Genomic DNA, 24,870 nt, shown 5'->3' with positions numbered 1-24,870 from the left:
ACGGTCAAGCGGGCGCCGGGGCGGGGGGCGCGGAGGGTCGGGGTCCGCCGCCTGTTACGTCACGGGGGGGCGGGGAGGGGGACGGGGGGCGGGACGGGGCGGACCCGTTGACGCTGCTTGTTCTTGGTTGTGTCCCCGTGGGGAGGCCCGAGAGGCGAGGACCCCGTGGGCAGCCGGGGGGGCTCGGCGGTGTGGCGCCGCCTCGCCGGGTCGGGCCCCTGCGTGGGGCCCGCTGCTCCGTGGGCCTGGTCCCCGCCCGCGCCCCCGTCTAGGAGGCCGGAGCCCCCGCGGGCCCGCTGCAGTGCACGCCCCGCCCCGCCCCGCCCCGGCCCCGCTCCGGCCCCGCCCCCTCCCCCGGCCCCGCCCCCTCCCCCGGCCCGCTCCGGCCCCCCCCCTCCCCCGCCCCCGGCGCGGCGCGGTCCAGGCAGGACGGCGCGGGGAGCAGGTCCGACGTCCCCGAGCCCCCGGGCGGCCCGGCCCGGCCCCGCAGGCGCTCGGATCCCCCAGGTCTGCGCGTCCTCCGAGGGTGCAAAGCGGCAAAGGCCCGCTGGGGCGCTCACCTGCCGCCCAGGGCCGCGGAGGGCCCGGATCCCCTGCCTCTGGCTCGTCAGCTGCGGGGAGCGGCGGCCGGCGGGTCCCCACTGGCCCCGGGGGCTGGACGTGCTGCTGCTTCTGAGCCCCGGTGCGGCCCGGCCGTGCCCTGCTCCGCCACACACCTGCGCCTCCACGGGAGTCCTCAGCCCCAGCAGGTTCGCGTGCCGCCTGCGCCTCCACCTGTGGAGCCCATTCGCCTCCCTGGTTCATTGTTGTCAGGGGTGTCCCGCAACCTGGAAACCCGGCCCCAGGGCAAGGAGCGGCTCCTGCTCCAGGATGGGATGCAGCTGCAGGACGCGGCCGGCAGGCGGCATCTGCTGACCTGGGTCACAGTCAAGGAGGCGGCAAACCGGGCGGCCCGGGGGGGGGGGGACTCAGGCCTCCAGCCCAGGGCGTGACCCAGAGGCCAGGGTGGAGCCCACGTCCCTCCCCGCAGGGAGCCTGCTTCTCCTCTGCCTGTGTCTCTGCCTCTCTCTGTGTGTCTCAGGAATAAATGAACAAAATCTTAAAAAACAAAAAACAATGCAAAGCAGCCTCCGAGGTCTGCGTCTGTCAGGGCAGAGGCCTAGAGAGCCGTGGTCCAGTACTGACTTCACGCAAGTGAGTGGGATGCAGTGCACAAAGGAAGAGTCTTTACATTCAAACAGCAAAAACCTTGAGAAGCCCAGACTAACGTGCGCATTCACACGCCCCCTGTACCCAGGACCCCAGGAGAGGCGAGGCCATGATGCCCAGTGGGCACAGCCAAGGCCAGGGCACTGCAGCAGATGCAGCCGTGGGCAGGAAACCCAGGCCTGGCACAGGCGACCTGCGGCATGCAGAGGGTCCAGGGACATACCTACTCCTCCCCACCTGGGCTCAGGATGCCAGTGGCCGCCCCAGTGGCTCGCCCGGACGCGGAACGGGGACGGTCCGCCCCCTCGGCCACACGCAGCTGTAATCCAAGCCCAGAGACAGAATAGCAAACTATATTTACTGTTTACAGTAGCAAAGGACAACAAATCATGTACAAATTGGTGAATAAACAGAACAGAGCCAGCCGACCTCCCACCCTCGCCCGGACAGCAGAACACAAAGGAAACGCAAAGGCCTTCGGCAAGATTTCAGGCAGGTGAGGGACGATGTCGCGGTCCCGCTCGGGGCCTAGGACCGGCGGCCGTGGGTGCGCACGCAGCAGCAGGAGAAGCAGCCGTGTAACTGGTACAGAACGAAACCACGTCCTAAAGCGTACACCCCACACCTACTGGGAAAGCAGCGCAGCCCACGTCCACGAGGGCAACGCCAAGTCACCGCTGCAGGGGCTCCACCGCCAACACACTCTGAGGCAGGTCTTTCACGCAAAAACAGCTGCCAACTCAGCAGTGCTGAATCTGGATTTTGTATAGAGACCTTAACTGCCCAGAGGAGAAACGGGCAGCCACGGCCCCAGGGCCCAGTGAGACGCGTGGGGCTGGCTTCCTTCGCCATCGGGGCCAAGGGTCTGAAAGACCTGCTTATTTTCCTTTTCACCTTTTAAAAAGTCTTCCAGTATTTTCCCTCTGACTTTACTATTTCCTGAAATGCAGTATTTACCATTTCAAATACCTGTGCCTGTATGACGTCGTGAAAGATTGTTTCCCATCCCCAAACCGGCCCCAAAACTCGTCCAACGGAAGCAGCCCCACTGTGGTGCCGTGAGGTCTCCACTGGAATAAACTGGGGTGGGGGTGGGGTGGGGGGTCAACACCTGGGGTCAGATCCCCATCTAGACTAAAAGTGGACATTCAGACCACACATTTGGGGGCAAAAGATAGAGGGAGGAAAAAACAAAAATGAAAGCAAACGAACCCCAACACCCTCACCACTCCTTTCCCCCCAACAGAGACAAGTGTGACTGGCCTGACTTCAGCTGTGGGCGCCCTCCCCCCGCAGAGTTCTGAGTTGCCCTTGCAAAACGTCAGAGAGGAAAGTAATTCTGGTGACTGTCCTCGGGTTTCCGCAGACTCCTCTGTGATTGGCATGGTCACGGGTTCACTATTCCACAGCAGGTGCGAGCACGAGGACACGTGGGGACGGTCCCTGCAGAGGCGGCATCCTTAGGGCCAGCCACTCTCCCGCGCGCCTCCCGTCTGCTGCTGGAACACGTCGATGGTGTCCTCGTCCTCCATCTCCAGCTGGCGGGGGTGCGGCGGCGAGAGAGGGAGAGCAGTTAGTTTCCTGGGATCCCAGAACGCGCGATGCTCACCTGGACGACTCCGAAGGTTCACTGCGCTGTCCCCCCCCACCCCCCACCCCTGGGAACGCCATCCCCACCACACCTGTCCTCCGGTGCACCGTGCCGGGACAGCGCTCGGCTGGGATCTCCAACAAGCCCGTTCACCCACCAAGATGCCCCTCACAGAACTCACAAAAGGATATTCGGAGCTAAGGACTCGGATAGAAAAGCAGCCTCTGGGGCGCCTGCCTGGCTCAGTCTTAAAGAATGAGACTCGTGAGCCCAGGGTCATGAGTTCAAGCCCCACACTAGGTATACAGATGACTTAAAAAATAATAAAACCTTTACAAAGAAAAAATGAGTCTCATTAAAAAACAAGCATCGAAAATTTTTACCAAACTACACAAAATCGTGTTCCACTGAGGAGCACGTAAAGGATGGCGTGGACTCTTCGTGACAAGTGCAGGGGTTGTGCCCGTGGACTCCAAAGCGAGCCCTGTCACACAAGGAGGATGTGCTAAAGCGAGGGACACGCTGGCTCTGCCCACTGCACCCCTTCCTGCCCTTCACGACCACGGCAGGGATGGTGCAAACAGCTTTCTCTTTCTGGCACAGGGAGCACACGTCTACCCTGATCTCTGTCCATCCTCGGAACAAAAAAAAGCTCTGCCGATTCAGACTAGAGGCTGGAAGCAGTCCCGGGTCCCAGGGACATTCTCAGAGGGGACAGGAGTAGGGCTGGGAGGGCAGGGCCCCTCCCCGGCTCAGACACCCTGGGCAGCAGCCAGATGACGGGCAGGAGGGGGAGCCTGGGTGCCCCTCCACCCCCCCAGCCCCCAGGAAACCCCTGCAGCCCAGCGCCCAGTGAGCAGGGTGAGGGTCCCCAGGGCGGCACACACGCCCTCCCCCCGCAGCCCAGAGCCCATGTGAGCTGGGTGAGAGTTGCCAGAGCGGCACACACGGCCTCCTCCTGCAGCCCAGAGCCCGTCTGAGCAGGGTGAGGGTTCCCAGAGCAACACACACAGCCTGCCCCGTCCCCCCTGCAGCCCAGAGCCTGCGTGAGCAGGGTGAGGGTCCCCAGGGCGGCGCACCCAGCCTCTTGCTGCGTGGTGCTGTCACGTGAACTGATCAGACTGATGCTCACAGCTCTGTGCAGGACAGAAACAGGCGTCCTCCCCACTTTACCGACGGAGAAGACGGAGGCTCGAGGGTGGGTGGCTTTGGATCACGAGGTCACCAGGCCGACAACGGCCGCAGCCCCACTGAACTCGGCCTCCTGCTCCAGGCCCGAAGCCCCGTCGCCCCGTCGCCCCAGCGTGAGGCGCAGCAACGGGGCGGGCGTGTGGTGGGCAGCAAGCAAACACCGCGTGACTGAGGATGACGGCCCGTCCCTTCCGCCCACACCCCTCGTGCGTAAATCCTGAAGGGCACAAGATCGGGCCAGCGATGTGGCTGCAATCCGGTGTCCAGATCCGAGGGGTGGGCGCCGGGAGGGGCTGCAGGAGCGGGGAACTGGCCAGGCCTGGTAGTGACCCCGGGCCCCCTGCTCGGCCCCCGGGCCTCCGCCCCGCCCCCCAGCACGGAGCAGGATGTCTGACCAAGTGCATTCTTCTCATTTGAAAAACTGAACTCCAACATTTAAAAATTCAATAGCCTAATAGTTGAAAACCATGAAGACATGTAAAGCTTCCCGCAGGAGCCCCGTGAGCAGCGTTCGGAGCAGCGCAGCCGAGGGCAGTGGCCCCGCGCGGACCGCAGGAGCCGCTGGCAGCGCCGCCTGTCGTACCTGCGCGGGGGTGTCCGTCTCGTTAATCGGCTGCCCGTCAAACCTGAACCTGATCTGTCTCATCGACAAGCCCTGAAAAGAAAGACCGATTATCATTAGAAATCTCCAGGTGACACGTTCATTCCAGAAAATAAAACACGTATCTCAAAACCTTAGGATTCTGAACGAACTTTCGACCCACCCTGTTGTTAAAACTCCTCGGTGGCCTACGGGCGTCTCCTGCGCGGCCCAGCAGCCAGCCCAGGCCCGGGCCCGCGTCCTGCCCGCCGCACCCTCACCTCCCTCCAGGGACAGGCTCCGCGTGGCCGGCACCGCCCCCCAGAACCTCTGGGCGACAAGCCTTCGGGGACCAGTGAGCCCGGGGTCCCAGCACGGCCTGCGAGCGGGAGGCGGCCCGGACCGCTGGGCCCAGGGAGGCCGCGGCGGAGCGTCTTCCGTCCAGGCCGGGCCATGAGCCGTGGGTCCCGAGGGCAGGCGGACATGGCCCGGAAGCCGAGCGTCTCCTTTAGAGAGCAATGACGGGGCGCCTGGGGGGGGCTCAGCGGTGGAGCATCTGCCCAGGGCTCAGGGTGTGACCCTGGGGTCCCGGGATCGAGTCCCCCATCGGGCTCCCCGTAGGGAGCCTGCTTCTCCCTCTGCCTGGGTCTCTGCCTCTCTCTCCCTGTGTCTCATGAATAAATAAAACCTTTAAAAAATAAAATAAAAAGCAATCCCGATTTTACTTAAACAGAACAGGCAGTGTTGAGACCGGCATCTCCGCTCCGCTCCCTCCAGAAAAGATACTTAAACGTTCAGGCAGGAATGACAAGGATGAAGGGAGCAGGACAGGACTGGCCCTGGGAGAGCCGCAGGGCAGTGGGGATGACCCCGAGGTCAGGGCGGGGCAACACGCGGGGCCCCACAGCCCAGGGGCCCACCCATGGCATCTGTGCCGCACAGATGAGCACCGGCTGACCGCGGAGGCCCCTGGAAGCTGACAGGATAGGCCCCACCGGACCCCGACTCGGGCCCCCAGCCGCACGGGCCATGCATTGTCCCCAGCACAGGGAAGGTCGGCTTGGAGCCCTGGGCTCAGGACACCAGGGACCGGCCTGGACGCCAGCCACCCGCCGAGCCCCGTTGCCCCGTCCGGCCGCACCCCCAGGGCAGACGGGCCTGGCAGGTCGGCTTCTGGGAAACCTAGTGACTCACAGGCTGCAACACCTGGGACCCCCCAACCCACCCACCCTGGCAGCTCGCCCCCACGGGGCGGGGCTCAGTGCCTGCAGCTCTTCGCCAGCTTGCTGGGCGTGGTTCTCGGGCGCGAGCACTTCAGCAGGGACGTGGGACCGTGAAGACTCGGATGCGTGAACCGTCCAGCCGGTGAGGAGGAAAGGAAGGGTAGGCGTGGAGGACGGGGCACGGAGGCCACACAGGCACCTGCAACCCTCGGGGACACGGAACACAAGAGGTGGGTGCGGGTGGGAGAGGAAACCCCTCGAAGAACGTGTGGAAACGAGAAGTCACGACAGAAGCAAGACTCTCCACGCAACGTGGGAACCAAGGCTGAAGGGCCCTCCCAGAAAGAAGCCCAAGAGCAACAGCAAAGCCCGATGCCAGGCGGGCGGAAACGATCCCGAGCGTCAGCTCCAGGAGGGGTGACAGCAGGGTACATGGCGTTCCCAACACGGCGCACGGGACGACAGAGGGCCCGGCATCCCAGGACCGCCCGCCGCGGCCACGTGTCCTCAACAAAAACAAGGGGTGCCTGGCCTGTGACCCTTGACCTCGGTGTTGTGAGTTCAAGCCCCAAGACGGGTGCAGAGATGGATGGATGGATGGATGGATCGGAGGAGAGGAAGGAGGGAAAGAAGGGAAGAAAAGAGAAAAGAAAGAAAAAAAGAAAGAAAGAGGAAAAAGTGCCAGGAAAGTGACCGGTACAATCATGTGCCTCCAAGCCCCTGAGAGTGAGGTTTTGGGGCCCAAGAACAGATCCCAAAAGCTCCCAGAGAAGAGCAAAGTGACCTCACAGGACAGAGAACCAGAATGTCACTGAACGTCCGCACCAACGCTGCAACAAGAAAAGGACGCGAAGGGCCCAAAAGACAAAAATGAATTTCAACCTGGAAATGGTCGTGCAGCCAACGGTGAAGCGCGAAGGTTTGTGACGGGGAAGTCGCCTGCAGCCCCACGCGCCCCAAGGACACTGCAGAGCAAGACACTGGAAGACACGCTCCGCGAAACAGGACGAAGCCGGACTAACCCAGAAAATACGTAGGATGGCGGCCAAAGAAGTCTCCGGAAAGACTCGGAGGTGGCTCTGCAAGGACAGTCACACCACAGTGCAGCGGGACAGCTTGAAGCACAGGGACACGCCCCCCGCCCGGTGCGTGGAGAATACGAGCAATGACTTCACAGGACCTCCCGGAAAACCACGCACGACGGCCAGCAGAACAGCTGGGCCCATGAGACACAAGCCAGACACGAGCTGTCGCCGCGAGCCCACTGCACCGCCCAGCGGACGGCGCCTCCCCGGCAGGACCCGCGCGGCCCAGGGCCATGTCCTGCAGGGAGCGGGCAGGGATGCGCGCAGAGGGCTCGTCCCAGAGCAGAGTTTCCACCTCCCGTGGGGAAAATCACCTCGGAAGCCAAAAACACGGAGACCCAGGAACAGAGACACCCTGGCCCGGGGAGAACGAGGGAGGTGGCTGCAAGGCTGGCAGGCTCGGCCGGGGGGGGGGGGGAGGGGACGAGGACTGGGACGTGGCTCACCCACCACGTCGACCACAACACAGCGCCAGGCCTGACAAAGCGTCCGCGCAGAGGAACAGGGCGCCCCGGAGCCCGCGCCCCCACCACACAGCGACATGCGACGGGCCACCGTGCGGGGGACGCGGGTGGCGCGGAGAGGCCTGGTGTGCGAATGAGGACAAAGGACAGCGAGGTTGGAAGCACCGATGCGTGTGAGCCACACATCTGTCCAGACACTGATAACGACAACCGGGACCTGCGGCGACCCGCAGATGCTCGTGAGCAAGGGCAAGAATCAAGCCCCCCGTGAGCCCCCAAGGCCGTGTCTCAGTCGTGGCCCAGCTGCGGCACGCAGGAGCGGGGAGACCCACGGCTACTGCGCTGCACCTGCAGGGACGGCCTGAGCCACCGCGCTCCCAGCAGCCGCCGGAGGGCACGCCCCGCGCTCCCCGCTCCGGGAAGAGCCGGCGGCCTGGCCCGTCCGCGGACACAGGGCTGATGCTCTGACGGCAGAAGGAAACGGCCACCACGGATGAGCACGCACACGCAGGCACACACACAGACACATGCACACACCGAGGGACGAGTACACACATGCAGGCACACACATGCACACACACATGCACACACCGAGGGACGAGTACACACATGCAGGCACACACATGCACAGGGACGAGCACACACGCAGGCACACGCACACAGGAGCACCCGCGCACACGCGCCCCCGGGACAGCCGTGGCCCGCAGGCCCCGGGGCACAGGCGCACCTGCCTCTCGCAGTAGGCCTTCATCAGCTTGCTCAGCGGCGTGTGCCTCTTGATCTTGAACTGGACCACGGAGCCGTCCTGCCCGGCCACCTTCAGGTTGATGTGGTCGTTCTCCGTCTTCACCCCCTCCTGCAAGGACACGGACACCGGGTCTCAGCCACCGGCCGCCGCGCTCCAGGCGGCGGGGCCGGAGTCTCAGCGATGACCCCTCCTGACTCCCCCACAGCCCGGGGTCGCACACATGAGGGCTTCACGTCCACGCGGAACGAACCCCTCTGGTGGGTGGGCGCGTGCAGGGGCACAGCATACACCTACGGAGGCTTTGGAGGGAAAAACCCACTTAGGGACTCTCGAGAAACCCCAAAGCCCTCCTTGTCAGGAGAGGACGGTGCACACACACGCCCGCAGGCAGGCACACACTGGGTGAGGATGGGGGGGGCAGGCCCCGTGGAGGATGGGCAGGCCAGGGGCGCCCCCTGCCCCCCCGCAGCGGTCCCACCCCGGTGGCATCTCTGACACTTGTGATGCTGTCCGAGCCCCAAATGATCGTGACTGGGGCGGCACAGGGCCCGGAAGCACAGCTGGAATGAAGCAAGGAGCTGGGGTTCAGGACGGCAGGCCCCCCGGGGCGCCCGGGTCCCAGAGCCGGATTCTGGGAGGTGCGGGAGGGGCACCCAGGGCGGCTCCTGCGGGCTCGGCCGCCTCGCTTAGCTGGCGCCGCCGGGGACGGCGGGAAGCTTTACTCTGAGCGGACAATCCAGCTGGCACGAGTCCTTTTGGACACGGTGCGCCCGTCCCCATCACACGCGCCCACCTCTCTGGGCCACGCCCTTGGGGTGGGGAGCCCGTGGGGGGAGCCGACCCGAGAAGCGGCCCCGGGAGGCAGGACCCCAGCAGGACCCCCGCCACAAGACAGGATCGTCCTCCACAGCCGTGCAGGCACCAGCGGGGACCCCCTCCCCGTGACTCCGCCGTGGGCAACGCGTGGGACCCGGGGCCGGGGCAGCACCCCCTCGCTCCCCGGAGATGAGGTGTCCATACTTGCCGGGCCCTTTTTTCAAATAAAGGCTTCATGTTGTACATTTAGAGAAGCGTACGTTAAGAGAAAAGGCGCAGCCGTCGGGGCCGGGGGTGTGCACGGCCCTGGGCCAACACCCCGCGCCACACGCCACACTGCCCCTGCCGCCCGGGCCAGCGCCGCTCACCACCGGCAGTGGGACTCCGAGCCTCCCTGACGTGTCGCCAAGTTTTCCACTGTCGTCCTGTTCCTGTTCCAGGATCCAAACCAGGCGACCGCCTTTATATCTACTTAGAGGTATTATTCTTTTCCCAACGTTTCTGTGTGAACGTAAACCTAGTGTAAAAGCCACCACTTCACCCCCTTTGGTTGGTCTAAACGTCCTACAACCTTCACCAAGGCCGTCTCCAGAACCCCGTTCACGCTGAGGACTGAACCTCTGTGCCGTTGAACCCAACCGCGTCTCCCCAGCACCCCCCCCCATTCCTTGTCTCTGTGATAGTGACTCCTCTACAGATCCCATAAAAGTGGATCCCACAGGGATCCCCGGGTGGCTCAGAGGTTCAGCGCCGCCTTCAGCCCATGGCGTGATCCTGGAGCCCCGGGTTTGAGTCCCACATCGGGTTCTCTGCATGGAGCCTGCTTCTCCCTCTGCCTGGGTCTCTTATGAATAAATGAGTAAATCTTTAAAAAAAAGAAAAGTGGATCACACAGTATTTGTCCTTTTGGGACTGGCTTATCTCACGTAGCATGACGTCCTCAAGGTTTGACCGCGGCACGGCTGGGGTCAGGGTTCACTGCCCTGCCAGGGCCGAGTACCACGCACGGCGTGGGTGGGCTGTGTTCACTGTCGCCATCTGTCCACGGACACGGGGTGACTTCCACAGTAATGCTGCGGCGAGCCTGGGTCGACAAGTATCTCCTGGAGATCCCACTTTCTGATCTCGGGGGCAAATACCGGGAACCAGGATTGCAGGTCCATATGCTGCTTCTAGTTTTAATGCTTTTAGGAACACCGGCACGAACTCTGCGCTGACCGCCCGCTTTGCCTTCCCGCCCAGCGTGAGTGTGTCTGGTGTGGGAAAGCACCGCCCCGTGGGTGGGAGCTGGCGTTTTACCGCACTTTGATCTGCGTTTCTCTGCTCAGTGGTGGACGAGCGCGTTCCGTGCGCGTGTGGCCACGTGTGCACCTCCTCTGGAGAGGCGCCCGTTCGAGAGCGTGTCCGGTTGTGAACACAGTTCTTGTTGGCTTGGAGTGTGAGCCGCGCTCTAGGCTCTCTGGGCAGCAGCCCGTGATCAGAGACGGAGTCGCAAACCGCCCCCCCCCCCCCGGGCGGTGGCTGCTGCCCCTGTGATGGAGCCTTGGGCTGCCAGAGCTCCGGGTCCGCTGTGCTCTGGTGGCCTGGCCTCTGCTGTCACATCCAGGGTCAGGAAGGCCTGTCCTACGTTGTGTCCTAAGAGCTTCACTGCTCTAGTCTCAACACTTAGGCCCCTGAGCCCCTCTGACTTGCCTCTTGCATACGGTGTAAGGTAAAGGTCCAGCTTCATTCTTCTGCACGTGGGTAGAGACACTATCTGCTTTTTCAACAAAAAGATACGAATGTGCCAAAACGCACGGATACGGGGCCGGAACGCAGAATGGGCACACGGGGCAGTGGCTGCAGGGCAGCAGGAGGCGGCAGGCAGGGACCACCACGAGCCCCTCTCCCTAGGGAAGGACACTGGGAATGGCCTGTCCCGGGCCCCCAGAGGGCAGGAGTAAAGGAAAAGCAACACTGACCACAAATCACTAGGGTCCCCCTGCGTCAGCTACCCAGAGGTGGCAGGGGCTGTCCCCAACTGCCCCCCAGGTTTTCCTCCCACCAGCAGGACGGCCTGGGGTGCCTGCTGCCCTCCTGCCCAGCTCCCCGGGCTCGGGAGGCGCAGCCTGTGCTCGGCTTCCCCGACAGCTGGCACGCGGCGGGCGGCCCTGCAGTTCAGGGCAAGCCGCTCAAGACGTCAGGCTGCTCCATTTCCTGCAGTTAAGCCTCCGCAAAAGGAAGCCCCCAGAAACCCGCACAGGCACCCGCACAGGCACCCGCACAGGCACCCGCACAGGCACCAGTACTGCCCTGGATGAACAGCAACCCCAGAGAAGAACGGGCACAGGCCGAGCGGAGGAGGCCAGGGCAGCTGCAATCGCATCCAGAGTGAGGACACCGTCGAGGAGCGTGACCTGAGATGGCAGCGAGCCCCACCCCGCTCGACTCCCGCGTGTCCCCAGGGCCCCAGGCTCCAGGCTCAGTGCCCAGGGGCACAAGCTCCACTATCACAAGAAACCCACGTCCCAAGTACTCGACTCCGCTGAGCTGCCACTTGGCAAAAGTGTAGGCGCCCAAGACGTAGACCCGAAGCTTCAAATACCTGTTTTTAATAAGAGCAGTTAACGGAACTTCAGACCCTGCTAAGAACGGGAGGAAGGCCCAGGAAGGAGGGATGAGCGCAGATCCAGGGGACGGCAGGGGGCGGGGACGGGCAGGGGGCACGGGGGGGGGGGGGGGGGGGGGGGCGGAGGGGACGGGGGACGGCGGGAGGGGACGGGCAGGGGGACGGCGGGGAGGGGACGGGCAGGGGGACGGCGGGGGAGGGGACGGGCAGGGGGCACGGGGGGGGCGGAGGGACGGGGACGGCGGGGAGGGGACGGGCAGGGGGCACGGGGGGGGGGGGCGGACGGGGACGGGGGCGAGGGACGGGGGACGGCGGGGAGGGGACGGGCAGGGGGCACGGGGGGGGGGCGGAGGGGACGGGGGACGGCGGGGAGGGGACGGGCAGGGGGCACGGGGGGGGGGGCGGAGGGGACGGGGGACGGCGGGGAGGGGACGGGCAGGGGGCACGGGGGGGGGGGGCGGAGGGGACGGGGGACGGCGGGGAGGGGACGGGCAGGGGGCACGGGGGGGGGGGCGGAGGGGACGGGGGACGGCGGGGAGGGGACGGGCAGGGGGCACGGGGGGGGGGGGCGGAGGGGACGGGGGACGGCGGGGAGGGGACGGGCAGGGGGCACGGGGGGGGGGGCGGAGGGGACGGGGGACGGCGGGGAGGGGACGGGCAGGGGGCACGGGGGGGGGGGCGGAGGGGACGGGGGACGGCGGGGAGGGGACGGGCAGGGGGACGGCGGGGAGGGGACGGGCAGGGGCGCACGGGGGGGGGGGGACGTGATGCAGAGGCGGACGCACCCTCGGAGAGCGGCGACGACGACGCGACCAACAAGGGAGGGGAGCGCACACGGGAGGCCCGACCGGAAGCTGGGAGCCCCCCGCAGCCGCAGCGGGACCCGCGGGGAGGGGGGCGGGGGCGGGGCGGGGCGGGCAGCAGCGCCGCGAGGGCTCCGCGGAGAGGTGGGGAGCGGCGCGGCCCTGGGAGCCAGGGGTGCTGGGGTGCACGGCGGGGTCGCGGAGAGGACCCGGACCCGGACCCGGTCGCGGAGGGGGGAGGGGAGCGGGGAGGCGGTCGGGGCCCCGGGACGGCGGGTGCGGTCCCAACCGAGGCGGCCCCGCCCCCCCGCGGCTGCGTCATAGGCCGGCCCGGCCGGGCTCCCGGGAGGGGCGGGGCCTGGGTGGGACGCGGGGCGGGGCCGGGAGAGGGGCGGGGCCTAGCCGCGGGCGGGGCCTGGGTGGGACGCGGGGCAGGGCCGGGAGAGGGGCGGGGCCTGGGTGGGATGCGGGGCGGGGCCAGGAGAGGGGCGGGGCCTGCCCGCGGGGCGGGGCCGGGAGAGGGGCGGGCGGGCCTAGCCGCGGGCGGGGCCTGGGTGGGACGCGGGGCGGGGCCTAGCCGCGGGCGGGGCCTGGGTGGGACGCGGGGCGGGGCCTAGCCGCGGGGCGGGGCCTGGGTGGGACGCGGGGCGGGGCCGGGGCGGGGCGCGCCGCGGGGCGGAGCCGGGCCGGAGGGGGAGGGGAGCGGCGCGCGGGGGGAGGGGCGGGCGGCCCGGGGCGCGGGGCAGCCCCGCAGACGCCGCCTGCGGCCGGTCGCGCACCCCGAGGTCGCGGAGGGCGCCGGGCGCGGGCCGGGGGCGGCGGGGGCGGCGGGGGCGGCGCGGGCGCGGGGTGGCCCGGGGTCCCGGCCGGCGCCCGGCGCCCTTACCTTGGGCTTCTCCTCGGACATGGCTGCGCGGCGGCGGCGGCGGCGGCGGGAGCGGCGGGGAGGCGGGCGGCGCGGGCGCGGGCGCGGGCGATCAGGCTCCGGGCCCGCCGCTCTCCCGCCGCAACTGCTCGCGGGGCCGCGCTTTGCCCCCGAGTCCCCGCGCGCCGGTTGGCTGCCGGGGGGTCACGTGGCGGGCGCGCGTGCACGAGGCGCGTGCCCAGGGCGTCGGGCGCGCGCTCGGCCGGGCCGAGGTTCCCGGGTCGGGGAGTGCGTCACGGCGGGCCCGGGGGCGGGGGGCGGGGAGGGGGCGAATGCAGGACCGGGGCGCGCTCGGGCACCAGAAGGATGAGGAGGGGAAAGGGTTGGAGGCGCTCAGGACCCCGGGAGCGGGAGCGGGGTCGCGCGTGGGGCCCAGCGACGAGGCTGAGCGCGATCGCCTGCCAAGGGCCTGCCCCTCCCCCCCTCCCCGGCCCTGCCCCGGCCCTGCCCCTCCCCCCCTCCCCGGCCCTGCCCCTCCCCCCCTCCCCGGCCCTGCCCCTCCCCTGCGCAGCGCGGCCAAGCCCAGGGGCACCAAGCCCAGGGGCACCCGCACCCTCTCGTTCCCCAGGTGAGGGGCGTCGTTCAGAGGACAAGGAAGCCGCCGACCAGCGTGCGGAACCACCCCTGTGGTCACGGGGACCTCGGGAGGCAGCCGCGCGACACATGAGGCGCCCCGGCCCGGGGGAGCCACGAGTCCAGTGAGGAGGACGGGGAGGAAGGTGCGCCAAGGCCGCCCCCCTACCCGCCGGGGCCTGTGCCTGGTTCGGCAAGGTGCGCCCGGACCTCCCGGGCCTGGCCCTGCCCCGCAGCTCCAGGTGGACAGAGGCCTGGGGAAGGCCTTACCCCTGGGGCCACTGGTCTCAGGGTGGCGCCAGCCTCACCCCGAGCCGCTTCCCCGTGTCCCCTGGGCAGTCCCGATGGTGGCCTCAGCCTGGCAAGCAGAAGCCGTGCACCTGCCGGTGGGGGGGGCCGCTGTGGGGCTCACGAGGCTGTGCTGTGACCGCCTTCCTGATGTTTCTGGGATGCACGCTACGCAGCAGAAACTAAGCACGCGGAGAATCTGAATAAGACTTAATTACATATTAGGTCTCTAAGAGAACGTCATGGACGAGTGACCAGTCGTCCAGGGGGCAGGGTCCTGCCGAGGAGGCAGGAGGCTCCAACAGTCATTCTCCCAGTCTGCAAACGACAGACGCTGGACAACCCGTAAAGCCACAGCTTTTCTGAAACCATCAGAGAGCCGGGCCGGCTGCACCCTGTGTTTATGTCCCGACCCCCCCACCGGCCTGCTCCCACTGAAGCCGAGTCCCCGCACAGCTGCCCTCCTCCGCGCCAGTGCCTGACGCCCCTCCTGCGGTTTGGGAAGATGTTGAAGGTGTCCCTGGAGAGGACACGGATCCCTGTAAAAGTCCCACCCAGACCCAAGGACATGAGGCCTGCATAATGGTGGGGCTGGACCAGGGCAACAGAGTCCCCCCCACACACACACACACACACACGTGTGTACACTCACACACCCCCCACCAGGACAGCCAGCACCAAGGAACACGCTGAGTGCTCTGTGCCCGGTCCCAGGGAGAGACGTCGCCAAGCTGGGGGTGCACAGGGGAGCCCGAGAGCCAAAGGTGGTGCACGAAATGGAGAAGCTGCCTCCGGCAGACCATCTTCCAGCCTCAGCACGTGATGCCGGAGGAATGTGTGTCAGTGGACGTGAGAGAAGCCACAGCCACAGAACCCGGAGCCCCGACGCAGCCCCTCCACCGGCAGCCACGCAGGAGGACTGCCCTTTGCCGGAGAGGAATGCCGGGACCTCCGCGTCTGCTGTCCTCCAGATGACATCTGTCTTTCAGGAAACGATTACAAGGACACACACAAAAAGAGGGAAAAAAAAAAAAACCCGCAATCAAGACAGGAAAATGAAAACCAGATTCAGACAGGACCCGGAAGCTAGATTGTCTGGCAGGATTCGTGTTCAGGCTCCTGCGGGGAAGCTCAGCGACGCGAAGGGAGGGGCTGGGAGCAAGGCCCCCGGGAAGCGCCCGGCCCGCAGACACGCGGAGGAAGCATGCCTTCCACGGGCGCCTTCCACGGGCGCCTTCCACGGGCTCCTTCCACGGGCGCCTTCCACGGGCGCCTTCCACGGCTCGTGGACACAGGAGGGAATCTGTAAACTTCCCGCTAAGTCCAGGAATCCATGGAGTAGAACAAAGAGGAGAAATGCGAGGGAGCCGGGGAAACAGCAAACAGAAGCCCTGCCACCAACCTTCTCCGAGGGTCTGAAGGGGCAGGACAAACGTTTGCTAAAGGTCTTCTGCAATAAGACATCACAGCCCAGATCCAGGCTCAGAAAACCCACCCGGGGTTTCCACATCTACGAGGCGCCAGGGCACAGCCTGGTGGAAGCTGGTGCAAACCGCACCTGACATCCATGGGCCGGCTGGGCCCAGCCACCGGGGAGCCAGAACCAGAAGGACCTCACGTGTTGCAGGACCGGTGAGCCCGAGGACAGCGAGGACGGTGAAGGGACGGACCCCCGCAGGACTTGTGCTCACGTGCCCAGGCCCAGACACGCACCTTCCCGAACCGAAGCCGAGGTGCCAGGCGCAAGCGAGGCAGGGCAGGCAGCTGTGGAGGCCCCGGGAGTCTGTGGGCACGGGCCACGAGGGGAGCCCGGACTTCAAGATGTTCAAGGATTCCTCCTCTTGCGCCTGTCAGCTCAGGCCTGGGGACGACCCAGCGTGGCGGGGCTCACCACCTGCAGAACCTTCGAGGGAGATCCTGTCCCTCCAGCTGGGGAAGAAGACCCTGCACCCCGAGGCACGGGGTCCAGTGCCAGGCTCTGGTTGTCTGCCTCTTTGCTCACCCCGTCCTCTCCCAGAGCCCCCCGTCAGGGGGCTGCACCCGGCAGCAGGAAGGCCAGCAAGGCCTCATGGGAACCCCATCTTTCTGGCCCCACAAACCGGGGCACGGGGACCTGTGGTCCAGAGAGTGGGCGGCACTGCGGCTGCGCGTCCCCCCTGCTGAGCCCCTGGGGCAGCCACTGGCAAAAGCTCCCCGGAAAGCCCACCTTTGTACCTGAGGACCTGCAGAAGGGGCCCCTGGGGGCTGGTGAGCGTGTGTCACCCGCAGGCCGCGGGGGGCTGGGGCCGCGTCCCCTCACTGTGCGGACGCACCAGCAGTCCCAGGCCCGCACTGAGCGGGGCGAGTGCGGGGGGGGACCCAGCGCGCCCCACCCGGGGCCTCCGCAGCGTGCCTGTCCCTGCCCGCGGACACCAGCACCCAGACTCCACGGCTTCTCGGGCCAAGGGACTCCGAGCTGCGGCGGCCACCGCAGCCCGACAGGGAAACAAAGCGACGTGAGTCCCTGTGCCTGCTTTTGACTTCGCGGGAAACCACCCTCCTCAAAGGGCAGAATGGGGGAGGCGAGCGAGCACCAGAGCAGACCCACGGGGGCGCCTGGGGGCTCAGGGCGTGGTCCCGGGGTCCTGGGATGGGGTCCCGCGTCAGGGCCCCGCTCGGTGGGAGTCGCTGCTCCCTCTGCCTCCGCCCCTCCCCATCGCATGTGCGGGGGTCACGTGCACGCGTGCGCTCTCCCTCTCACATACATACATAAAATCTTTATTAAAAAGAGGGGGGCAGGGCGAAGCCCCGGGAGCTGCAGCACCCGCGCCGCTGCCGGGACGGTAACCAGAGACAGCACGCCTCTAGGAGCGCGGCTGGGACGCGTGCACCAGCCAGGGCGTGGAAGACGGGGGTCCCCCGGCGCCGTGAACTGAAGTGTGACCCCCCAGGATTCACAGGTGGAAGCCCGAGCACCGACACCTCAGAGCGTGGCCTTATGTGGAGACAGGACCTTTAATGAGGTGATAGGTTAAGAGGCGGGGTGCCCGGGGGCTCCGGGGGTGAGTTCCCTACTCTTCCCTTCAGCTCAGCTCATGACCTCGGGGTTGTGAGATCGAGCCCCGTCAGGCTCGGCGCTCAGCACAGGCCACTTGTCCCTCTCCCTCTGCTCCTCTAATGAATACATGAAATCTTCAAAAAATAAAAAGGACGGGTGGGCCCTACCCCAGGGTGAGAGGGGGCCTCCAAGAAGAGGACACGTGGGCACAGAGAGGAGGCGCCCGTCTCCCCCACCCGCCCTTCCCCGTCCCCGGGGGCCGTCGGCCGCCAGCACCGTGAGCAGCGCACATCTGACGTTCAGATCACCCGGGGGGGGGGGTGGCAGCCAAAGCACACGGATGCGCCCACGGGCCGCCAGCGCCGGGTGCTCCGAGCCCCGCTGTGGGCCGCCCGACACCCATTAGGCGGCGATGCCGAGGGCAGCGAGGCTCGGCGGCCGTGGCCCTGGCCCCACACAGGCTGCGCCCGTGTCTCCCAGTCCTGGCGGCAAACGGCCTCACGGTGGGGACTTGCCCACTGTTACTGGAGGTGACGGTGACATCAGCCTGAGCTCACGAGGCCTGATGGGGACCGATGGCTGGGTGCTTCGTCAGCGCCTGTGTGGCCCAGGGCAGGCACCGAACCCTTCCCCCCTTGGGGCCGTGCCAGCAGGTGCCTTCCTGGGGGTCTGGCCACCCGGGGCGTGTGGGAGGGTCCCCCAGAGGGACGGTCACTGCGCAGTGCCCTGAGCGCCGTGGACACGGGGCTGCCACACTTGGGGGCCTCTTTGGATTGCAGAGGTGACCCGGTCCACATGTGGGCGTGCTGCTCTGACCCACATACGGGGTCATCCTTAAGGCCGCCACTCCTGGGCGGGGCCCGGAGCGCACGGAAGCCGGAGCTGCCTGCCCGGGGCGCCCTGTAACCCGCGGACCTCGGGGTTTGGGAAGCGTGTGCGCCTTCGGGCGGGTCCCCGGAGGAGAACCACACGGAGGCCATCCCCCGGGAGTAAGGCTTCGCCCTCTGTTAGCAGCCACTCTCCCCTTGAAACGCAGCTCCTTGCTTGCTGGCAGGCACTGGGGGCTCCCGCCCTGCCTCCCAGCCCAGGCAGGGGCCACGTCCCTCCGGCTGTCAGATGCCTGGGGCATTGTGGTCCGTGCACTGGCACGGAGCTCTAACCTCGGGTGCTCCCCGAGTCACTCCACGGCCCACCCACGGGAAACACGGTCCTGGGGAGGAGCGCAGGAGCACAGACCCCAGAGGACCACTCTTCCCCCCACCCTCTCTGAGATTTCCTGGGGGAGCCTTTGCCTCTCCCCCCAGCCAGCCCGGCCGAAGCACAGTCGGGAGCTGCCTGCTGGATGTGATGCTAACCCCACCGTCGTAAAGCCAACCGGCTGTTGGCAGGCCCGCGGGACAGCGAAGGGCAGCCCTGCTGGGCTCAGGGTGTGGCCAGTGCCACCTGCCGGCCTGGCCCCTGCACCTTTAGGTCCAGCTGTCCAGCAACTCATCATCACGGCAACATCTGCCCAGAAGCTGTGCTGGGGGAAAGGGGGGCCACAGCTCACGCCCACGCACGGACCTCCCTTGAGAGGCTGGACCAGGGGACCCAAGCAGGTGACATGGCTGTGGGCATCCACTGCATCCAGCTGGTGCTGATGTCGTTCTAGAGGCATGGCCAGGTCGCTTGCCCAAAGCCCAGTGGTTCTCACCAGAGTGGCCGGTCCTCAAGCCCTCAGCTGGGCCACAGGGCCCCATGTGTCCACCCTGGGGCACTGCCCACTGTCCCTCACTGCCCAGTTGGCCAGGTCGTGCCAGTGTCAGGAGAAGCCCCTCAGGACGGCCACCCTCTGGACGCTCACACCCAGGTCCCCTGCTCATGGGCTCTGGCCCAGCCCCACTCCGGAGCTCCTTTTCTCTGGTGTGCTGCCCTGGAAATGGGGCGGGAGAGAGTGGCTGCCACACTGGTTCTCTGGGAGACCCGAGGTGGCCATCCTGACAGGCCTCGTCCTCTCCCCACCCAGTCCTCCCCAGTACATCCCTACCTGCCTGGACGCCTGGAATTCCCCAGCCAGATTCTTTGTCTCTGTTCCCAGCCAGGCCTGGGAGGCCCTGCAGACGCTCCACCTGCTTGCAGTGCCCAACACAAGCACCAGGCCACGCGCCCCAGCCCGAGCAGGTTCTATGGTGGTGACTGGGGGGTGAGGGTCACAGGCAGAGCCGTTACCTCCCACCAGGCTCCTGTGGGCAGATGGTGGCAGGCCCCGCGATGGAGGGATGCTCATGCCCAGGCCTGTCCCCACACCAGGCAGCACACGCCCCCCTCCCCTCTGCTAGGGATCTTGGGGCACATCTGAAGGGTGGATGCACATCTCCAGAGGAAGCGAGTCCAAGGGGGGCGTCTCTGGGACTCCTCACTGAGCCCTGCTGAGAGACTGGGGAGCCACCTGGAAAAACACACAACTGGATTCGTATTTCACACCTACGCCAGTGAAAATTTCAGAGAGATAAAAAAACTTTGATGAAAAATCAAAATTGAAAAGGCACTAGGGGCGCCTGGGTGGCTCCAACACTTAAGATTCCGACTCTCAATTGCAGCTCAGACCTTGATCTCAGAGTCGCGACCTCAAGCCCCTCACTGGGCTCCACACTGGGCATGGAGACCACTTTTTTTTTAAGGGCCCTGGAAAAAACAGGCAATGTATGTTCATAATTTCGGAATGAAGAAAGGCCAAAGAGAACCACCCAAAGAGCCATAAGGGTAGACTGATGTTTGATAAATAAAAATACAGAATTTCTTCATGATAAAAGCATTTGTGAAATGAATGGATAGAGGGGTGCAGGTGGGTTGATGGATGCACGGGTGGGTGAATAGGCAACTGAGTGAGTGGGTGGATGGATAAATGGATCGGTGGGTGGATGAGTAGACGGAGGGATGAGTGCATGGATGGGCAGACTGGATAGTGGATCGACAGGTGGGTGGATGAGTAGATGAGTGAATGGATGGGAGGTAGTAGGGGTACACGGGTACATGGTAGTGGGGGGTGGATGAGTAGGTGGGTGAGTAGATGGGTATGTCGGTGGTTGAGTGGGTGCATGGATGGAGGGATGGATGAGTGGGTGAACTGGATGAGTGAGTGGACAGATGGATGGACGATGGATAGACAGATGAATGGATGGGTGGGGGTGGTAGGTGGAGGATGACGAATGGACGGCTGGATGGCGGGGAGACGATGGACGGGATAGAGCGGTAGCCTCCCGGTCCCACTTCTCTAGTCAAACCCTGAGGCCCCAGGTGGCCAAAAGAACAGGACAGTAGCTCTGAGTCAGGGGACAGACTGTAGCACAGGACGGGTCTTCAGGGAGGTGGCCAGGGAGAGCACGCACACCCGAATGCGGGGAGGGAATGGGGGCGGGAGCTGAGGGGGCACAGCAGGGCTGGGGCCAGCGGCCTTGGCCTGTTACAGGCACCAAGGGGGCCCGTGCGCCGACGGCGGGTGGGGGGATGCGGGTGGGGGAGATCCCAAGAGCTCCAGCCTTGTTCTAAGTGTGGTGGGCGCCGTGGGAGGTTGGGGTGGGTCCCCCACCAGGTCCGCGGAGCAGAGGTGTCCCTCGGGCCAGGGTGGCTCGGGGCTGCAGGGAGAGCAGAGGCGTGGACCGGGGCCGGGGACGCCACCGCACTCCGCGCGCTGCAGGGCCGGCTGTGGCGACGGGCCGCGGACATGGGGTCGGGCACCGTGCGGCGGCGCAGGGAGGCAGAGCTGGGGTCCCAGCCCCGGAAGGCCGCCGGCTCTGATCGCGAGCTCCCGGGCACCGCGCCCTCGGGACACAGGACGACCCGCTGAAACAGCCTGTCCTAATTTTGGTGCCTGCCCCCCTGGAACTCAGGGCCTCCCCATCCCAGGCCTGTGGCTGGCTTCCCAGCTGCGTCCGGGAGGCCGGGCCGGGGGCACCCCAGGAACCTTCCTGGGGGCCGGGCCGGGTCTCCTGAGCAAGTCACCCAAGCTCGCACTCCCCACACAACCCCGTGTCTGGGTTCCCGAGGAGCCGTGATCGGGGGTAAAGGGCCCGCCCCGAGGGCAAGCCCCCCCCCCCCCGCCTGGGCCCTGCACACCCCCCCGCCCGTCAGCCACCAGCCCAGCAGCCCCCTATGCTGAGCAGGTTAGCTCTCCTTTACGCCGGGTTAACGACTCTTTTTTTTTTTTTAAAGATTTTATTTATTTACTCACGAGAGACACACAGAGGCAGAGACACCAGCAGAGGGAGAAGCAGGCTCCCTGCGGGAATCTGGATGCAGGACTGGGTCCCAGGACCCCGGGGTCACGGCCCGAGCCGAAGGCAGATGCTCCACCGCTGGGCACAAGGTTTAACTATTCTTTATACCAAGTCAACCACACCTCGTGCCTAGGTAACGATTCCTTATGCCGAGTCACCCACTCCTCCGGCCAGGTGCCCTGGGCCCCCTGCCCCCGGGCTGCGACCCCACGAGCAGCCCCCCTTCCCCACCCGCCGCCCTCTAGGACCGTCTGAGTCACTAGCCGTGGCCGTCAGGCTTCTGTACACCGGCTGGAAACAGGAGAAGCGGCAGTGCTGTTATTGGGGCTCCGGGGTCGGAAGTCAGGAGGCCCATGGAACGCCCCAGGGCTCTGCCCTCAGCGAGATCCTCATGACCTCATTTCGCCAAATGTGGATCATTTATAACGAGAGTAACAACGACTTATAAAAATTGAGAATGCAAAAAAAAAAAAAAAATTGAGAATGCAGGTTCCATGGGGGTGGGTGGCCTGGAGACCCAGGGAGGACTCTGAAACTAGGGACAGAGCACCCAGGGTGCAGGTGGGCGGGGCGGGGGCGCGGTGGGGGGCAGGCCCCCAGGGCGCGGCGGGGACGGGCTCACCAGGGGACCCCGATCCCCATCCCCCAATCCCGGGCGGGCAGGTAAACAACGGCGGCAGGTAAACAATGTCCTCTTGGAAAAATTCAATGAAAGAAAAAAAAAGGAAAAATTCAATGAACGATGCCTCCAGCCTGGCCAGCACCTCAACCTCACCCCATGTGACTGCAAACCCCGCTGCGAGGCCCACTCCCCGAGAAAATTCATTTTATTTCGTGGACTCATTGCCAGCGCCTGTGAGCTTAGGGAACTAAGATGCGTGAAATGACTGAAGAATGCTGTACTCTGGGGCGCCCGAGGGGGCTCCGTCGGTGACGCATCTGCCTTGGGTTCAGGTCATGATCTCGGGATCCTGGGATCGAGACCCACGTTGGGCTCCTGCTTCTCCCTCTGCCCCTCCTGGTGTGCGCTCCCCCCCCAAATCTTTAAAAAAGAAGTGATTTGTCTGTAGTGAGGAACTGCTGTTGGCATTCAGGGTTAAACCTGCTCCGAGGCTGGGGGAGACATTCCTTAGCACTGGGGAGAAGAAAACCCACCAAATCCAGTAGGTGTGGCCGAGCTGGCACCCCTGGCGCACTTCCGTGGGGTCGGCATCTCCTCCGTGAGGCGGGAGCCCCACGAGAGCTCCTCCAGCAGCTTTCTGGGGGAAGTGGGATGGACTCAGCCCCCCTGCACGCAGCCCCCATCCCTGTCCGGGCCAGAGGTGGCCCCTGGGGAGGGAGGAGCGTGCTCCCGGGCCCGGGCGGTGACCGGCTCCTGCCAGTGGCATCGGTAGGGGTGACACTGTCACAGCCCCGCGGGGCGGGCTGCGGGCTGGAGGCTCCGAGAGCCCAGGGGACGCACAGCCACCAGACCCTGGGGAGGAAGGCGCTGCCAGCTGGGAAACGTCTCCAGGCTTTGAGCCCCAGACACGCGGCAATCCACCCAATGGAGCAGCCGGGGGCGACCAGAAGTCCACGCAGCTCGGGCCACTTCTACCCTCGGGCAGACCCTGTGGACTCAAAGGCCATCTGGGGGACAGCGTCCCCAGCATAAGGCATGGGACTGGGGGTGAGGGGCAGCAGCCAACCTGTGCCCTCACCGTCCTGGGGGTCTGTGCTCCTGCCCCGTTGGGTTTGGCCAGATACCGTGTGCCAGGGTAACCCGTAAGGTCTCCACCCCACAAGCATGTGGCTGCCGCCAGCCCCCTGGCTCCTCGAAGTGGACACGTGGCCAAGGTCGGCTGTCCAGCGACAGCAGTGACCATGAGACCTGCTGGTTGTCCAGGTGGAGCTCCCGGGGCCACCACCGAGTCAGCCAAGGACAGACAGGGGATGCGGTCCCAGGGTCTGTGACCCACAACCACACAGGACCGAGAGCAGGAAGGGGGACATGGGGGTGGGAGGGGGCAGGGAGCCTCGGACCACCTGTAGCAGTAGGACCAGGGCTTGTCCCGCCTCCGGAATCATGACAGCCACCCCCCTGCGGGAACCCCAACACGTGGCCTCCCTGGCCTCCCTGGCCTCGTGCCTGCCCCTCCTGCCTCTGTGTCCCCAGGCGGGCTCACCCTGCAGCCGCGTCGGGCTGTGTGCCCGTCCCCAGCGCACCACGCACCAGCACGCAGGGCCCGCCGCCTCCGCCGAGGGGCCCAAGAGCCACGCACTCAGTAACCTGCTTCCACGAGGCCGCGTACCTGCACGCGGCTGGCACAGCGTCCCCGGTGGCTGCGCACAGGGTGTCCTCTGTCTGGAGGGTGATCCCGCGGATCCTACTGTTTCAATAACCATCACAGACACTCTGATCCGCGATTCTACTTCTAGAAACGGACTCAGCTCACACCAAGCAGCACGGACAGATGGGAGTGGAATCAGCAGCGCCTCCCAGCGGGACAGTGGGACGAGGCCCCTGAGGCCCCGGGGAGGGGGAGGCAGTGGCGGTGGCCACGTGCACAGATCCGGGTGCCGAGGGAGCAGACCAGGAGCCACACGGATGGGCTCTGGAAGGACACCAAGAACGAGCTGGTGCGACGCGGCCACTGACAACCCAGCTGGTCCCGTGCCTGCTACACCCCGAGGGGATCTTTTTTCAAGAGCAGACGTGGTAACGGAAGGACTTCATTCACCAACCCCGTCCTTTCAAAGCACCAGTCCTGTCATCATCAGACTGAACTTCTTCAACCAGTCCAAGGTGAGTGTGAGTTTCCCACGCAGATCGGATCCCCAAGGACGCCCCACGACTGCCCCTGGACCTCTCACTCCCCTGCTCTCGACTTCCCAGAGGAAGAGCCCAGAGCCCGTCCCCGGCCTATAACCTGGAAGTGCCCAAGTGCACCGGCCTGGGTCACACGGGGCAGGCTCACGCTTCCCATGGGGACCACGGCACCATGGCAACAACAGACGGATTATCTGCCCAACGTGGATGGACTTCAGACTTTGCAGCACAGAGGGAGTCCCGGAGATCCCACAACTGCGGTGACGGTGACATGGGCTCAGCTGGAGCTCAGAGGACAGGCGCTGCCCAGCAGCCCGGGGGCGGGGGTCTGCCGACGGTTACAGCCCAGGACACAAAGCTAAAGGCTTCATGAACGGCTTTCTCTGTTTTTTGGTATTTGATTCCAGGTAAGCAGAAGAAGGACAGCAGGGCTGGGAGATGGGGGGCAGAAAACCAGCCCAAGTCCCCGGCTGGGCAGCGACTGCTGGGGCGTGGGGAGGGCCGGACAACGTGAGGACACGGCATGGTCGCCCCCTTGGCCCCGGTACTGAAGCCGGGATTGCTCACACATCTGGACGTGTCAGAAGGGCCGACATACAGGTGCCTGGGTGGCTCCGGCAGTTGAACATCCGACTCTTGGCTTCAGCTCAGGTTGTGATCTCAG

General features: G+C 65.7%; 1 protein-coding gene across 1 annotated transcript; it reads right to left on the bottom strand.

Annotated features, from left to right (window-relative positions):
- Positions 1-1,546: 1,546 nt before the first annotated feature.
- On the bottom strand, positions 1,547-13,336 carry SUMO3 (small ubiquitin like modifier 3). Its single transcript, XM_041734942.1, has 4 exons — positions 13,205-13,336; positions 8,071-8,199; positions 4,575-4,646; positions 1,547-2,747 (listed from the first exon to the last, which is right to left on the bottom strand). Exons 1-4 carry the CDS (start codon positions 13,223-13,225, stop codon positions 2,670-2,672), a joined length of 300 nt encoding a protein of 99 aa, XP_041590876.1. The 5' UTR covers positions 13,226-13,336; the 3' UTR covers positions 1,547-2,669.
- Between the last annotated feature and the right edge of the window lie 11,534 nt (positions 13,337-24,870).

This window comes from Vulpes lagopus, chromosome 20, assembly GCF_018345385.1.
Source record: "Vulpes lagopus strain Blue_001 chromosome 20, ASM1834538v1, whole genome shotgun sequence".
NCBI lineage: Eukaryota > Metazoa > Chordata > Mammalia > Carnivora > Canidae > Vulpes > Vulpes lagopus.
Note: the sequence above shows the minus strand (reverse complement) of the source record. Positions and strands in the feature narration are given on the sequence as shown.